The 17221-nt window shown below is 41.6% G+C and overlaps 1 protein-coding gene across 10 annotated transcripts in view; it reads right to left on the bottom strand.

Moving 5' to 3' along the window:
* Window positions 1–2683: 2683 nt before the first annotated feature.
* Window positions 2684–17221, bottom strand: part of OMA1 (OMA1 zinc metallopeptidase) — a 79986-nt gene continuing 65448 nt past the window's right edge. For all 10 annotated transcript variants that reach the window (XR_016237340.1, XR_016237341.1, XM_070078439.2 and 7 more), the window contains one exon: window positions 2684–3147. Coding sequence is in view for 8 of the 10 variants with exons in the window: in XM_070078439.2 (XP_069934540.2) it covers window positions 2932–3147 (216 nt within the window). In the remaining 2 variants the exon portion in view is untranslated. The remainder of the gene's footprint in view (window positions 3148–17221) is intronic.

Genomic DNA, 17221 nt, shown 5'->3' with positions numbered 1-17221 from the left:
AGTCCAAACGTCTTTACATGCTATGGCGGCTCTTACACCACTGCGGTCCCAGGAGAGTAAGGAACAGCTACTACATGGAGAGCAGTTAATGGTTCTCTCCCTTGCAAGTGTTCCTTGTGTACAGATCAACGAATACCTCACAAGCAATCTATCTGAGCCCTGGAAAACAGAAATGGCTTCTGCACTTGCCTTCTCAACAAATAGGCAAATACCCTGTTGAAGAAAATTGAATGGCATCTGGACACATCCCAAGTGAGATTCACAGGCTTCCACGGGCACCAGGGGAGGTCCCCGCTCCTACTCTGGCCCCGCCATGGCTTTTCATGTAATTGTGAGAGGAGGATCTAGACAATCACTCTGCTGACAACATAAGTGGTCTCTGATTTTCTAATTGTGTGATTTCTAGCTGTATGGAAGCCCTACATGAAGAAGCTAATGACTGAGAATACTTTGCTCCTTGTCTTTTCATAGCTCAGTCTTGGATACTCAAGAATTGTGCAAAATGGACAGATTTGTAGTTAGATCTAGCTTTCCTCTTCACAGGTGAGAGACACTGGGCATGTTATTTAACCTCTCCATGCCTGTCTCACGCGGCTAAACAAGAATAAAATCTACTTCATCGGGTTGTGGGATGAATGAGATAAATACAGTGCTCAGTTCATAGTGGATCCTCAGTAAAGAATAGTGCTGTGCATAAATAGGAGTGTCAACTATTAAATCAACAACAGGAGTCACTGTGCACTTGCTCCCCATGTAGGATCTCTGTCCTTAATGTGTTGTACTATGAGAATTAACAGTAAAACTGGTCTTCAAACAGTACTTAGTGTGTCTGTGTGGGTGCAAACTGTTGAAATCTTTACTTAGTATAGAATTGATCTTCTGTATATAATTAAAAATGAATCTTAATGAAGAATGGGATGGGAGAGGGAGTAGGAGGTGGGATGGTTTGGGGGTGGGAGGGGGGAATGGGGAGAAGAACCACTATAGTCCAAAAATTATATTTATTAAATTTATATTTATCAAATAAAAGCTTTCTATGTAAAAAAAATAGTGCTGTGGCACAGTAGGTAAAGCTGCTTCTGTGACACCAGCATCCCATATGAGCACTGGTTCATGTCTTGGCTACTCCATTTCTGATCCAGCTCCCTGCTAACGGCCTGAGAAAGGCAACAGAAGATGGCCCAAGTGTTTGAACCCCTGTCACCACATGGGAGACCTGGAAGAAACTCCTGGCTTTGGCCTGCCCCAGCCCTGGCCGTTGCAGCCATCTGGGGAGTGAACCAGCAGATGGAAGATCTCTCTTTTTTTCTGCAACTCTTTCAAATAAGTAAATAAATATTTTTTTAAAAAAGTATTTAATGTGTGTTTCAAAACTAATGTCTTGGGGCCGGCGCTGTGGTGTAGCAGGTGCAGCCTCCGCCTGCAGTGCTGGCATCCCATATGAGTGCCAGTTTGTGTCCCGGCTGCTCCACTTCCAATCCAGCTCTCTGCTGTAGCCTGGGAAAGCAGTAGATGATGGCCCAAGTCCTTGGGCCCCTGCACACGTGGGAGACTTGGAAGAATCTCCTGGCTCCTGGCTTCGGATTGGCTCAGCTCCGGTTGTTGCAGCCAATTGGGGAGTGAACCAACAGCTGGAAGACCTCTCTCTCTGCCTCTCCTCTCTCTGTGTAACTCTGACTTTCAAATAAATAAATAAATCTTAAGGAAAAAAAAAAAAAGACTAATGTCTCTCCTAGAAATGGTACCTAGGCATCATTAGCCTTCACTAGCTTTGGAGTACAAATAATATTATGTAAATAACTCATATTTTAAACACTTGTTTCAGTGGCCAGTGTTGTGGCACAACGGGTTAAGCTGCTGCCTGTGATGCTGACATCCCATATGGATGCTGTTTCAAGTTCCAATTCAGCTCCCTGCTAATGAGCCTGGGAAAGCAGTGGAAAACGGCCCAAGTGCCTGGATCCCTGAATCCCATGTGGGAGGCCTGGATGGAGTTCTTCACTCCCTGCTTTGGCCTGGCCCAGCTCTGACTGTTGTGGCCATTTGGGAAATGAACCAGTGATGGAAGATATCTCTGTCTCTCTCTATCTCTGTAACTCTGCCTTTCAAATAAATATTTTGGTGTTTTTTAAAAAACCACTTATTTCCATGTTACTGTATTATGTAAATACAGTAACTTCCAATTATTCCTGGAGATATGTCTTGGGCTTCTCGTGACTTCTTCCTGCGGTTCCCTTGGTGACTGCTACTCAGGAAGACCAACTTGGAGGAAGCACCTTGTCCCTGCCTCTCCGGATGGCACCCAAGGAGAACAGAGTGGTGTCTTCTCTGAGAAGCCCAGAGACTCCCAAATTATAACACCACTAAGGAGCCAAAATCACCTGAAGATCAATGCATCAGACACACACACAATGTCTGCAGGGAAATGACCCAGCCCTGCTGCCGTTTCCTGTTTCGTCATGCACAGTACTTCTCAGGCCTCGCTGTGGAGACTTCTGCCTGCAGTCTTTCCCCTCTGCAGCTACCCACAGGTGAGCAGCAGGAGATTCTTGATCCCAAGGACGTCTTTCCACCGGGGCAAGCATTTCCTGTCACTACGCCATCCAGACTCTGAAATCCACTCTGATTTCTAATTTCTCAGCCACTAGCAGTTTGTCTTCCAAATCAAAAGCAGGACTGAGAGTAAAATGTATAATATAAATTTATTCTGACATTTTCCTCATTGAAGGTATTTTAAAATAGATGAGAATATACAAATATTTCATGAAAAATAAACACCTAGAAGAATTTAGATGATATCTACAATATACATGATGATCTGACCCTGAACATTCATTCGTTTTCCATTTCAAACATCATTTTTAAAAGGTAACATAAAAACGATATGGATTGCTGCCTTCTTCATATTTCCTTTGTTTCATAAATTTTAATTCAACTACTAGTTCTCTTCTCAACTATGTAGGTTAATGGTATTTGCTCCTGTTTTTGAATGGGAAGAGGGTCCGTTTTCTGTTTCTTGGCAGTAGTAGTATTTCTGTCTTCTTTCTCTGATTCTTCAAGAAAATGCTTCATGCTGAGTTTGAATAGTAACCGAGGGTCTGGTCCAGAAAGTGGTGGGCAATTACACTTTTCTCTAATTTTGAGAGCCTATAAAGAAAGAATGCAATATAATTCCTAACGTGTTTGATGGAAAACAATCAAATATGAGAACATATTCTGAATATCTGGATAACAGGTATCTTCATTCTGACACATAAAAGAGAACCAGATTAAAATTCATGGCAAATAGTTACTTTTGATGATATGGTCAAATGGCATTTTTAAAACAACAGCAACAATTTTATTTAAAACACCTGTTCAGATGGACAGTCTCAGAGACATTCTGCTATCTCAGTCAAGCAGGCCCTGAGAATGTCCATTCAGATGAAAAAGCATCTGAAAAATCTATGAGAAATTTTTTACAAGAAAAGGAAAACACTGAATTACAGACGGCCAAACCAACGGAAAAAGATGCACCCAACTGGGACAGTCAGGACTGTAACTGATGCTAACAATCTAAAAAATTAAATAAAAATCACAACATTTTTCAACTCCAGGGGAAAAGCAAAACAAAACAAAATACTAAAGAGGAGGAAAAATAAAATCAGCACATCACATGGCTCAGCTGCACTAGTGTTTGCAGTTTAAAATGCCAAAGCTTGACATAACCAAAATCTCAGTTTAATCATATTGAGAGGGAGATAGCAGGATATGTATGTGCTTGCACAGGGTGTGCTCTTAAGTCGCACGCTCTACAGTGGAAAGTAAACAAGGGGAGACCTATGGGAAATCAAGAGTCATGCCATGGCACTGGAAATAGTTACCAGCAAAATTCAGGGCAGGGGGGCACTGCTGCTTTAAGTAACTAAACTTAGAGAACTATTTAACTATTTAAAGAGGGTACATGGACAACTTACAGACATAAAAACTGTTTTGAAGAAAAAAAGGTCTCAATATTTAGAGTTTTTATAAGAGACTTTTAGGTTCCCATTTAGTTTTGTAGGACATGGATGGATGGTGATGTTTCTCAAGGACAGTAAGGGTTTGCAGGAGTGAGACTGTTTTAGAAAGACTAGTCAGGCAGGGTGTCGCTGAGAAGGTGAAGACATTGAGGGTTAAAAACAGATACTGGGGCTCAAAAAGACCTGAAGGAAAGAGACCACGTGGAAACCCAGGGGAAGGGCACTCGACAAGGGAGCAGCAAGTGCAGCCCGGGGTGCTGTGGATGGATGGTGAGACGCTGGTGCCGCGGAGCACAGGGGAGCGGCAGGGGAAGACTGCGTGGATCCACAGGTCACAGGCTTTACTCTGAATGGGCCTGTCCCCAAGACTACTGGGGCCCGTGGCAGGAATGCCAGCGGAGGTCCAGACACTATGTGTCTGAACACCTGGAAGCTATAAATCAAGCTACCTTAAAAAACACGTTCTAGTCTCCTACTTTGAGGAACATACACTGAAAATTGTTAAGCCCAGGCACAAAAGTGGAATTCCTGGATTTCAGAACACGTACAGTTGGGAATAGCCTACTAGCTAGCTCCTGCTCTTCCCATCCCTGGCTAGTCCAGCACTGTGAGGGGCCATGTATGCATGTGTCCACGCGAAGAGGTCCACAGGCCCTGGGAATGGGCTCAAACATGCGTGGGCAAGGAATTCCATTACCGCAGACACCCCGAGTGGCTCTTGGGAACCTTCCTTTTTCTCACAGGAACAGGGCACAGAGCGACAGCTGAGTCGGACAGGACTCAGTCCCGTAAGTGGATGGGCCAGGCCTGGGGCAGGAGCTTGGGTCCAGGAACACTTTATACTTTTTAAGAATTTCAATTAGAAAGTGTTAACAAAAACCTGAAACTTGGACATATTGAGGGGATACTTTGTGAGGTTTCAGCACATGTATACACTGCGTAATGTCCAGTGAGGATAACTGTATTTACCTCTTCAAACACTTCACAGTTCTTTATAGAGAGAACATCCGAAATCCTCACCTAGTTTGTCTTGTGCATAGTGAAACATATAGGACATAAACAGTGCCAGTCACCCTACTGTGCAACAGAACTTCCAAAACTTCTTACTTTTTAAAAAATAATTTTTATTTTTAATTTTTTTTTACTTTTTAACAGATTCAACACAGTTCACAGATACAATTCTAAAAATATAATGACTTTCCCTTTCTCGCTCCTTCTCCCTCTCTGCCCCTCCCTCTCCCTCCCTCTCCTTTTTTCCTTCCTCCTTCCCTTCCCTTCTTTTCTTTTTTAGTTTTTTCATAGAGTCAAGGGCTTAATTCTCCACCAAAATTCAACAGGTAAAAAGCAAGAAGATCCTAGTTTAGTAGGAATATAGCAAGAACTGTAAACAACAGTGAAGTGCAAAGATGATCATTTCACCCATATAAATTTTAAAGTAATCACATATCATTAAAACTATAATAATCTAACATATGTAATATTAGTTTGACAAGATATAAAGCACAGTTTGTATCAATACAGATACACATAGGCATTGTTTGGGTTTGTTTTGTGATTTTCCTTTTATAATTTTAGCTCCCACATATAAGGGAGAACATGTGTATGTGTCCTTCTGTGTCCAGCTTTTTTTCACTCAACATGATATCCTCCAGTTGAATCATTTAATTAAATGATAGAATTTCATTTTTATAGCTGAATAATATTCCATTGTGCATATTTTCTTTGTATATTCATCTGTTGTTAGACACCCTCATTGATTCCATATTCTAGTTATCTTAAACAGTGCTGGTATACACATGGTGGTACAGGTAGGTATCTCTTTGATACAATGTGTTCATGTCTTTTGGCATATACCCAGTATTGGGATTGCTGGATCCTATGGCAAGTCTATTTCTAGGTTTTGTTTTAGGGTATGTGTCGATGAGATTTCACAAATAAGACCAGTGTAAGCAAATAATGGAGGATAGAATTAAAAGGGAGAGAATGGTCCTGCGGGGGAAACAGGACATACAGCAGACTCATAGAATGGCAGCACTCCTGCCTCAGAATCAACCCTTGGGACATTCGGATCTGGCTAAAAGGTCCATGAGAGTCTCACAGGCATGGAAAGCTATGACACGGTGGCAAAAAACAATCTAAATGAAAGATCCTGGTGAACAAGACCCCAGCAGAAGGAACAGGCCATCAAGGAGAGAGGCGCCTTTCTCTGAAGGGAGGAAGGAACCTCCACTGTGATATGACATTGACTAAACAAGTTCAGAGTTGGTGAACTCAAGGGGCTTCCATAGCCTAGACAGCTCATAGCAAGAGTCTCGGGTGATTGCTGACATCATAAATAAGAGTGCCAATTGTTAAATCAACGGGAGTCACTGGGTACATGCTCCCCACGTAGGATCTCTGTCCTTAATGTGTTCTACTATGAAACTTAAAAAACAACACTACTAGTTGAACAATACCCTATACCTTGTGCGGTTGTGTGAGTGCAGCCTGTTGAAATCCTTGCTTAGTATATACTAAGTTGATCTTCAGTATATGAAGGTAATTGAAAATGAAACTCGATGAAGGCCGGGATGGAAGAGGGAGTGGGAGAGGGGAGGGCCACGGGAGGGAGGGAGGTTGGGGGGGGGGGAGCCATAACAATACAAAAGTTGCACTTTGTAAATTCACATTTATTAAATAAAAAAATAACTATATAACAAACAAAAAAAAAGAAAAAAAAGAACTTAATACTCTACCCTTTTAGTATTTTTTATGTTCTACTTAAAACTATTGGTTGAACTCTGTAATTAATACACAATTACTCTTAGGTGTTTAATTAATGCTATAACTAGTACTCAAATAGTATTTTACACTTTGTGTTTCTGTGTGGGTGCAAACTGTTGAAATCTTTACTTAATATATGCTAAATTGATCTTCTGTATATAAAGATCATTGAAAATTAATCTTGATGTGAATGGAAGGGGAGAAGTGGGAGAGGGGAGTGTTGTGGGTGGGAGGGAAGTTATTGGGGGGGGGAGCTACTGTAATCCATAAGCTGTACTTTGGAAATTTATGTTCATTAAATAAAATAAAATATATTAAAAAAAAGATTTATTTAATTTTTTGAAAGAGTTACACAGAGAGGCAGAGAGAGAGAGGTCTTCCAGCCGCTGGTTCATTTCCCAGATGGCCACAACGGCCGCAGCTGTGTGGATCTGAAGCCAGGAGCCAGGAGCTTCCTCCAGGTCTCCCACATGGTTGTAGGGGCCCAAGGACTTGGGCTATCTTGTACTGCTTTCCCAGGCCATAGCAGAGAGCTGGATCGGAAGTGGAGCAGCTGGGACTTGAAACAGTGGCCATATGGAATACCGGCACTGCAGGCGGTGGCTTTACCCACTGTGCCACAGTGCCGGCCCCTAATTTTTTTTTTTTTCCAACAAATGCCCCTACTGTTTTCCACGGTGGCTGCACTAATTTACATTACAGGGTTTAAGTATTCCCCTTTCCAAAAACACTTCTGATTTTGACAAGCCTATTAGTTAACAAAGTCAACTAAAGAGAAAAGAGAATTACCTAAGGCGAAGCTCTGTAGAGGCTGGGGACTTGTGTAATTGTTCTTTGTATCTTACTTACGGTACTATAGATTTCAGATGTTCCTTACCTTTACTGAACATTAAATGCATGTAAAAATCAACTGAATTGAGCTGGTGAGAAAAATTCTCCCAACAACAGCACGGAAGTAAACAGAAAGCCAGACCATGCTAAATGGTGCTTTACTGGCCCAACTGGGATACCTCTGAGTGAAGGAGAGGTCATTGTATTTACTGAGACAGCAGGCATAAGCCAAGACAGTCTTGGCAAATTGAGACATAGTCACTCTTGCTTTACTCCCTTACAACTATGTTGATTTCCTTTTCCAAATGAGATTACTTCTGTCATGGCTGCTCCATTACATGTCTAAGCCCTCACTGGTATCAGGAAAAGGGGCAAGTATGGAGTCTAACAGGTCGCAGCTGCCCTAGCTGGGGTCAGCAATGAGACCAAGAGCAGCAAACCAAGAACGGAATGCCACCCCCTAGAAACTTCATAACCAGGACAAGCTCTTCCCTTTCCCTTCAACTTGCTTTACATGCAACAAATATTTAGAACACCACACTGATAGAGTACTAGAGACATACTGGACAGAATGAAGAATCCTGGGCCCAGCCCTCATGTAATTTACTCTGCATTTCTTTTTCACTGGGCATCTGGATTGTCCTCATAGTTCTGTTCTGTTGTTTAGTTTTTATAAATTATGCTGCTATAACATCCTTTGTTTTTAAAAAATTCTTGTAACCTCCATTTGGGTTTATTTGAACTATAACACCCAAAATAGAATGACAGAATAGAAAAAGTAAGAACATAGTCTAATTTTCGTTATGTAAGTTGGCTTTCTACCTGAAAGGTTTTATCAATTTTAAAGGTCATCAGCAATACTGAGCTACTCACGATGAGAATCACATATGACTTCATGGTTTTTATCTAGGTAACTATATAATTTCATCCTTAAAATCCCTAGGAATCATCAGCTAAGTTTTGTAGGTGAAGAAATTGAGGCCTTCAAGAAATGAAATACTGGCAAAGAACAAAAAGCTGTCTTATAACAGCTTTATCTGTCAAAATGTGGAAGTAACTAATATGTCCTTTAGCAGGTGAGTGAATAAATATACTAGCACATCCAGACAATAGAACATTATTCAGATCTAAAAAGAAATATGCTATTAAGTAATGAAAAAACATGGAGAAACCTTAAATGCATATTACTAAGTAAAAAAAAAAAAAAAAAGCCAATCTGAAAAGGCACCAGGATTCCACTATATGGCATCCTGGACAAAGCGAAACCACTGAGACAGGAAAAGGATCAGTGGTTGCCAGGGATTGGAGAAAGGGAGGGATGAGAAGGCACAAAGTATTTTTATTTATTTATTTGAAAGGCATAGAAACAAAGAGAGAGATGGACAGTGAGAAGGAAAGTCAGGTGGAGTGGGGGATGGAGAAGGAGGGAGAAGAGGAGGAGAGGGATTGTCTAACACCATGCGTGATCCCTAAACTACTGGGGAATAGAGAGAGAGAGAAAGCGGGAGGGGAAGGGAGAAGAGGAAGAAGTCTGTCTGCTTGTTCACCCCTCCCCTTCTCCCTGCCAAAGGCCTGAAATGGCCAGGATTGGCTCATGGTTGGTGCCAAGAGCAAAGACTAAGCAATCCAGGCCTCCCATGTGAATGGCAGGAATCCAATCACCTGCGCCATCACCACTGTCTCCCTGCGTCAACACTGGTGGGAAGCCAGAGCTGGGAATCAAACCCAGGTACTCTGATGTGGGACATGGAGTTCTTTATCTTAACTGCTAGACTAAATGCCTTCTCCCAGAATATTGTTTTAGGGCAGTGAAACTAATCTGTATGATACTATAACAGTACATACATGTCACTGTACATTTGTCAGAACTCGTAAACTGTGTAACACCATGAATGAGCCCTAAACTATGGATCTGGAGGATAATGATGGGTCAATGCAAGTTCATCAACTGTAATAAATGTATTACAGTGGCAAACAATATTGAAATGTGGGGCTATGCATGCCGGGAGAGGGGCAGCAGACAGTATATGGGAAATCTCTGTACTTTCCTTTCAATTTTGTTATGAACTTAAAACTGCTCTAAAAATAGTCTATTATTGGGACCCATGCTGTGGCACAGTGGGTTAATGCCCTGGACTGAAGCGCTGGCATCCCATAAGGGCACTGGTTCGACACTCGGCTGCTCCACTTCCGACAGAAGATGGCTCAAGTCCTTGAGCCCCTCCCTGCACCCGTGTGGGAGACCCGAAAGAAGCTCCTGGCTTCAGATTGGTGCAACTCCGGCAAATTGGGGAATGAACCATTGGAGGGAAGACCTCTCTCTCTCTCTCTGCCTCTCCTTTCTCTGTGTAACTCTGACTTTCAAATAAATAAATAAATCTTAAAAAAAATGTTTACCTTAAAAAATAGTCTATTTTTTTTAAAAAGTTGGTTTAGAAGTAAAAAGCCTGGGATTAGAAACCATTTTGTTTTTAACACTTTTGCCTACATGCTTTTTAAAAAAAAAAAAAAACAAAACAAAACAAAAACAAAACAAAAAAAAAAAACAGGCAGAGTTAGACAGTGAGAGAGAGAGAGACAGAGACAAAGGTCTTCCTTCTGTTGGTTAACCCCCAAAATGGCCGCTATGGCTGGCATGCTGCGCCAATCCAAAGCCAGGAGCCAGGTGCTTCCTCCTGGTCTCCCATGTGGGTGCAGGGCCCAAGCACTTGGGCCATCCTCCACTGCCTTCCCGGGCCACAGCAGAGAGCTGGACTGGAAGAGGAGCAACCAGGACAGAATCCGGCGCCCCACTCAGGACTAGAACCCGGGGTGCCAGCGCTGCAGGCGGAGGATTAGCCAAGTGAGCCACAGCGCTGGCCGCCTACATGCTTTTAAACATTATTTATTTCATTTGAAAGAGAAACAGAAAGAGAAATAGAGACCTTCCATCTACTTGTTCACTCCCCAAATGCCCACAGCAGTCAGGGCAAAAGTGAGGAGCCTGGGACTCAATCCAGGTCTCCCTTGTGAGTGGCAAGGATCCCAGTACTTGAGTCATTCCCTGCTGCCTCTCAGAGTATACATTAGCAGAAAGCTGGACAGGAGGCAGAGGAGCTGGGACTTTAACAAGGCATTCTGACATGGGTGCAGGCCTCCCAAGCAGCATCGTAACCACATGCACCAAATGCCCAGCCCTCTACATGCTTTTTTGACTACATGTTTCTTGAGTAAAATTTTTTACTGGATTTATGTAACTTTGAAGATATATGAGTTACTTTTCTTTAACTGCTATAAAATATATCTACAAGGGATCTTCAAAAAGTTCACAGAAAATGTGCATAACAAAAAAACTATGCATGGATCTCAAAAACTTTTTACATCAAAATAAACTTCTAATTCCATTTTCTATGAACTTTTTGAAGTATCTTTTATTCTTTATAGTAACTTAAGGTTATGATTAGGCAATTCTTTGTGTATAAACTGTTTTTCTCCTTCAACTATCTATCAAACAGAATTATATCATACACATACATATTTCTATCTAATCTGCATCGATCTTGCACAGTAAGATTTTCCCAAATAACCTGGAAAAATATTTCAGGTTTTTTTTGTTTGCTTTTCTTTCCATATGTATTATATTACATTCCAGGGTGCCAACATCTTTTTATTTTTAAGGATTCAAATCTATCATATTATATATACCCTCATCTCTTCAAAAGGAGAACCACTGTCTCAACGTACAGCTAGAATATGCCTTTCCCTTCATTTTCTGACTCCACATTCTGTACATAACAGGCACTTACTATATGCTGAATTTTAAACAAACAGTTGCAGAACACTAGCTATGAATCAATCATCATGCTAAATGTCATAGGGAAAACTGTTAAGGAGATACAGTCAAATAGCAAAAATATACAGTTCTGAGAATCCTCAGGAAGACATGAGGCTAAATATGGAAGTAGCCATCCTAAAAAATCCAAGTAGAAGAAAACCAACTAACATGAACTGTTCACTTTCTATGTGCCTTGCACTGTGCCAACTACTTTACATATGTTTTCTACTGCTATCCCAGGCCGTAGCAGAGAGCTGGAATGGAAGAGGAGCAGCCAGGACTAGAACCGGTGTCCATACGGGATGCTGGCACTTCAGGCTACGACTTTAACCCTCTGCACCACAGCACTGGCCATATATTTTCTAAATTGATGTCATGGTGTTAACCACTTTTGAAAGCATAGGTCTGATGTAGAATACTTAATCATCAAAGCATCTTAGAGAGAGGCAGGAGGGAATGAAGGCAGCAGGACCTTGTCCAAACAAATGCACAAATACATACAGCAAACACCTAGGAGATACTGGTGTCTCAATCTTACACACAAAGAAAACTGAAGGTGAGATTAGGTGACTTTCTCAAAGTGGCTAGATCATAAGTAAATGCCAAGAGTCGTAAGACCACTGCTATTTTTGCAATATCCTATGAGTGTCTTTTTCCCAGTATCACCTATTAATTTCTTACATGCTAATTTTCTATAAGGGAGTAGAAGTGCTATTCAATTTTATTGCTCTTTTTTTCTATTTTTAATCCACTATTACTTATCTTTCCGAACATTACATATCATGCAATCATTTAACAAATATTCATTATGTATCTCAGAGACTATAACAGGCACTAGGGATATGGCAGGGAATCAGGGCCTTAACATTCTAGGGTGTAAGAAACTTAATAGTGAACTATGTTAGAGAATGACTGCTTGGAAGACAGACTATTTAAAAACTGGGGAGAAAATGTATAAAGATCAGCCAGTAGAGTTGTAAGATGTCAAATGCCTGGAGCCCAGGACTTCCTGAGGACAGAGACAGGTGATAGAGGTAGAGAGGTAGGTACTGGCCAAATTATGTGATTTCAAAGCTAAAGAATCTATATTTTTACTCTGAATAAGATGAGAAGTCATTGGATGATTTTAAGCAAGGAAATTACATTAAAAGGATTATTCATATTGAAAATAGGTCCTTAAGGATTTAAGTGAAAAACAGAAAAGGGAGATTAAAATAGGGGATAACTGCAGTTACGAGGGGAGAGAAAAATGGCCACTTCTGCTAGAGCAGAGTGGTGAGGAAGACAAGAGCAGATTCCTAACGCACCATAGAGCAAGTGCACAAGATTTGCTCATGGACAAGATGCAGAGGTGCTGTTTTTATCAAGTTGTTAAAACAAAATCATTTAACCTCATCAAACGAACTCAGACACCTAATAACTTCCTTTTCTATATTTTGAAGCTAGAAGTAATTAGTCGCTGGATAACTGTTCTTTGAACTTCTGAAAAAATTCTCCAAAGTAAATCCCTAACAGGGTGATGCTCTTTTACTTGCTAATTTGTTACAACTCGGTGGGTTTCTTTTTGGCTTTAAAATTTATTTATATTTTAACTCTTTCCAAAATTAATTTGAATATGTTCATTCTACTTCTAATTTCTCCTTCTAGCTGCACACACCTGGCGATTCACACATGTGCATGTATGTATTCTTGTATGTATGCACACTCACATACAGTTTAATTATCTGATTTTGACCTGAATTATCACCATCATCTAAAAACATTCTCCACAATAGTTTTATTTTCTTGTATCTTACTTTACCTCTATTCCTGATTCTATTAGCCCTTTATCCTTTGTCTAACTGATAAGTGATTATCACATCGACTAAATTTCCCAAAAAATCAATTATTGCATATTTCTGATTAATTGTATTAACTTTATTTTTCCTGTTTGAGATATTCATTCTATTTCTGTATTTCCTTTCTCTGTTCTTCCTACCATATTTAAATTGATAAAATTTTTTTAAATAAACATTTGTCAGCAACCCATGAAAATATAACTACATCATTATAAAATGTACTGATTTTAAGACATTCTCTTATTCTTTATGGATCTCTCTTGCCTTACATGCATTGCATTTTAATTTTTATGTGGCCATCCATCTTTTAATTTTATTATATTAATTTTATGGTACTATGTTCTAACAATTTGAACCATAACATTTTTATATTACATGCACATGTTTCTGTTCATATGATCAACATTTTAATGAAAGATACATGATGTGCATTTAAAAGGAAAGTACACTCTGTTTTCTTAGCATTTAGTTTATGTCAACTAAATCTTATATTTTGTACCATTCAACTGAATTCTTTATTAATTTCTAATGTGATACAGCTTTCTAAGAATGGCAGCTGTAGGCTACATAACAAACAAGTATAAATAAGCTAACTACATATTTCATCCATTTCCAGATAGTCAGTAGGTTCTAGAAAGAGCACTGCTACTACTGAGTAGTTCACCGTTCCATGTGTTTCATTTTCTATCTTAAAAGAAGAGTTGCTTTTGTGAGATCCTATAACAGTGCATTATTTCCACTATTTTCTATTTTGCTTCTTTCTCTCTAAACTCTTAACTGCTTCAAAGTCTGAAAGCAAGGTCCATAATCATTCTTGAGTTTGTGTGCCTTTCAATTTTCTTTTTTCTTTAATCTAGGCAACTTGTAAAAGTCAATCGTCAGCCGGCGCCGTGGCTCAATAGGCTAATCCTCCACCTTGCGGCGCCGGCACACCGGGTTCTAGTCCCGGTTGGGGCGCCGGATTCTGTCCCGGTTGCCCCTCTTCCAGGCCAGCTCTCTGCTATGGCCAGGGAGTGCAGTGGAGGATGGCCCAGGTGCTTGGGCCCTGCACCCCATGGGAGACCAGGAAAAGCACCTGGCTCCTGGCTCCTGCCAGGATCAGCGCGGTGCGCCGGCTGCAGCGGCGGCCATTGGAGGGTGAACCAGCGGCAAAAGGAAGACCTTTCTCTCTCTGTCTCTCTCTCTCACTGTCCACTCTGCCTGTCAAAAAAAAAAAAAAAAAAAAAAAAAAAAAATTTAAAAAAAAAAAAAAAAAAAAAAAAGTCAATCGTCGTGGTGAAGATTAAACTATGTATAAATGTAAATATCTAAGCATGGCCTTTCAGGCCTTCCAGTAATCTTCCGACTCTAGTACTCTTCTAAATATCCATCTTGAGAAATGATATCTATGCCAAAAAAAAGGTGATATAGAAAAACAAACCAGTCAAAGACAAAGGCCACCAGTGAACAGATGAAGGTACTGGTTTTCCCTTGATGATCGCAGCTTGATTTCTCGTCATCTTGTCAGCATTCTTTCATTTTTAGATGCTTTCTGGCTCTGGGTGTTCTATTCGGTGCTGTGCTCCCCACCTTCCGCATCAGCGAGTCTTTCCTCTGGGGCATCATTTCTGCTCTTCACAGCCTCCACCGAAAGTGTCGCAGCTTCTCTGCTGCATTTACAAGTTCGGATATTCTCTGATATGGATGCATCTTACATATGGGAGGTCATTCTTCTTCTGTCACTTGCAATGCAGTTCCATCAGGCTTACCCTGCCAGCTTCAGCTGGCACTACTTCTGCAAGATTTGCTACCATTCTCTGTCTCTTCTCTCTCTCTCTCTCTAACTCTGCCTTTTAAATAAATAAAATAAAATAAATCTTAAAAAAAAAAAATGTTCCTACCACCTAGACTGTCCTTTTCAATGGAATGAAATTTTAAATTAAACCTGAAAGTTGATATTTGTTGTTGTTGTTTTCTTTCACTCCTTTTTTTTTTTTTTTTTTTTTTTTTTTTTTTTTTGACAGGCAGAGTGGACAGTGAGAGAGAGAGACAGAGAGAAAGGTCTTCCTTTTGCCGTTGGTTCACCCTCCAATGGCCGCCGCGGCCTGCGTGCTGCGGCCGGCGCACCGCGCTGATCCGATGGCAGGAGCCAGGTGCTTCTCCTGGTCTCCCATGGGGTGCAGGGCCCAAGCACTTGGGCCATCCTCCACTGCACTCCCTGGCTACAGCAGAGAGCTGGCCTGGAAGAGGAGCAACCAGGACAGAATCCGGCGTCCCGACTGGGACTAGAACCCGGTGTGCCGGCGCTGCAAGGTGGAGGATTAGCCTAGTGAGCTGCGGCGCCAGCCTTTTTTTCACTCTTTAAAGCTTATCTTGCCAGGAAACCAACAGCACTCCAGAGGCTTTTTGTTGCTGTTATTATTAGTGGATTTAGTTTAATGAGGATACTTGTGGTGTTATTAGTTAAGAACACTCAATTATTCAATAAGCCTTTTTAATAAAGTTACCTTCATTTTTCCTTCCTTTTCAACTTTTTCCAACTCTTTTACACTTATCATCACTGTGATTTTTTTAAAAGTTTCTCTTACCTACCCTTAACCTACCCTTGAATAGAAGATAAAGGTGGCTGTGGCTGGCGCTGTGGCATAGCAGGTAAAGACACTGCTTGCAGTGCAGACATCCCATATGGGCACTGGTTCTAGTCCGGCTGCTCCACTTCTGATCCAGCTCTTCTGTTATGGCCTGGGAAAGCAGTAGAGGATGGCCCAAGTCCTCGGGCCCTTGCACCCCCATGGGACACCAGGAAGAAGCTCCTGGTTCCTGGCTTCAGATCGGCACAGCTCTGGCTGTTGCGGCCAATTGGGGAGTGAACCAGTGGATGGAAGACCTCTCTCTCTGCCTCTCCTTCTCTCTCTGTGTAACTCTTTCAAATAAGCAAATAAATCTTTAAAAAAAAAAAAAAAAAGAAGAAGAAAAAGGTGGCTGTAACCTCTTTTATTCCATTGGGGTTGAAGTGGCTGTTCTGAGTCCCTTCTTGGTTGCTCTATGCAGTATCCTCCTGAAGACACACTCTTTGGTTAGCCTTCCAAAACACAGGAGGAAGGCAGTTCCTCAATCTAAAAAAAAAATCCTTTGGTTGTCTGAGCACTTGATATTTGCAGGATGCTAAGTTATCACCCCACAATCACTTGTTGGTCATAAGGAAGTGAGTCCTCTTTATAAAAGAGGAATAAGCTGTCACCAACCAAACCCACTAATGGACTTTGGCATCACTGAATGTAGGGCAGCCAGATATTAAGAGATTCCTGATGTGAAGCAACATGGGGGCAGGCCATGGAGTAGTAGTGGAGTAGCAGGCAAAGCCAATATGGGCACCAGTTTGTGTCCCTGCTGCTCCACTTCTGATCCAGCTCCCTGCCAATGGCCTAGGAAAAGTAGTGGAAGACGGCCCAAATGTTTGGGAGATCCAGATGAAGCTCCTGGCCACTGTGGATGAATGGGAAGTCATTCTGCAGATGGAAGATTTCTCTCTCTCTCTCGCCCTCCCTCCCTCTCTCTGTCTGTAACCCTTACAAGATAAATAAATAAATCTTAGGGAAAAAAAAGGCAATATGGAGCCAAGCTACATCACCTATTGTCGCTCCCCCTCTTCGCGGAGGAACGACACAGGACCCTGCGCTGTTCTTTTGTCTGCTCGGCCCTCCCCGGGTTTGCTGCTGGTTCTTCCCGGGTTGGCTACTGTCCCTTCCACCTCCGTGGAAGGGCGGTTCCCCCTGCCACATTCCCCACTTCCGCAGGGGAGCGGCACACCGCCGGCCGGCTCTCTCGGGGGCTGCACAGATGTTCCCCTTAGATGTTCCTGGTGCATGCCGTCTCTCTCCTCCTTTATAGTCCTCCTCCGCCAATCCCAACTCGGCTGCCCACACGCCGAGTACGCTGCTCTCCTCCAATCAGGAGCAAGTCCTACAGTTTATTGGCTGAACTGGAGGCAGCTG

This window comes from Oryctolagus cuniculus, chromosome 7 (assembly GCF_051225735.1).
Source record: "Oryctolagus cuniculus isolate XC-2025 breed Fujian yellow rabbit chromosome 7, ASM5122573v1, whole genome shotgun sequence".
Classification (NCBI taxonomy): domain Eukaryota; kingdom Metazoa; phylum Chordata; class Mammalia; order Lagomorpha; family Leporidae; genus Oryctolagus; species Oryctolagus cuniculus.
Note: the sequence above shows the minus strand (reverse complement) of the source record. Positions and strands in the feature narration are given on the sequence as shown.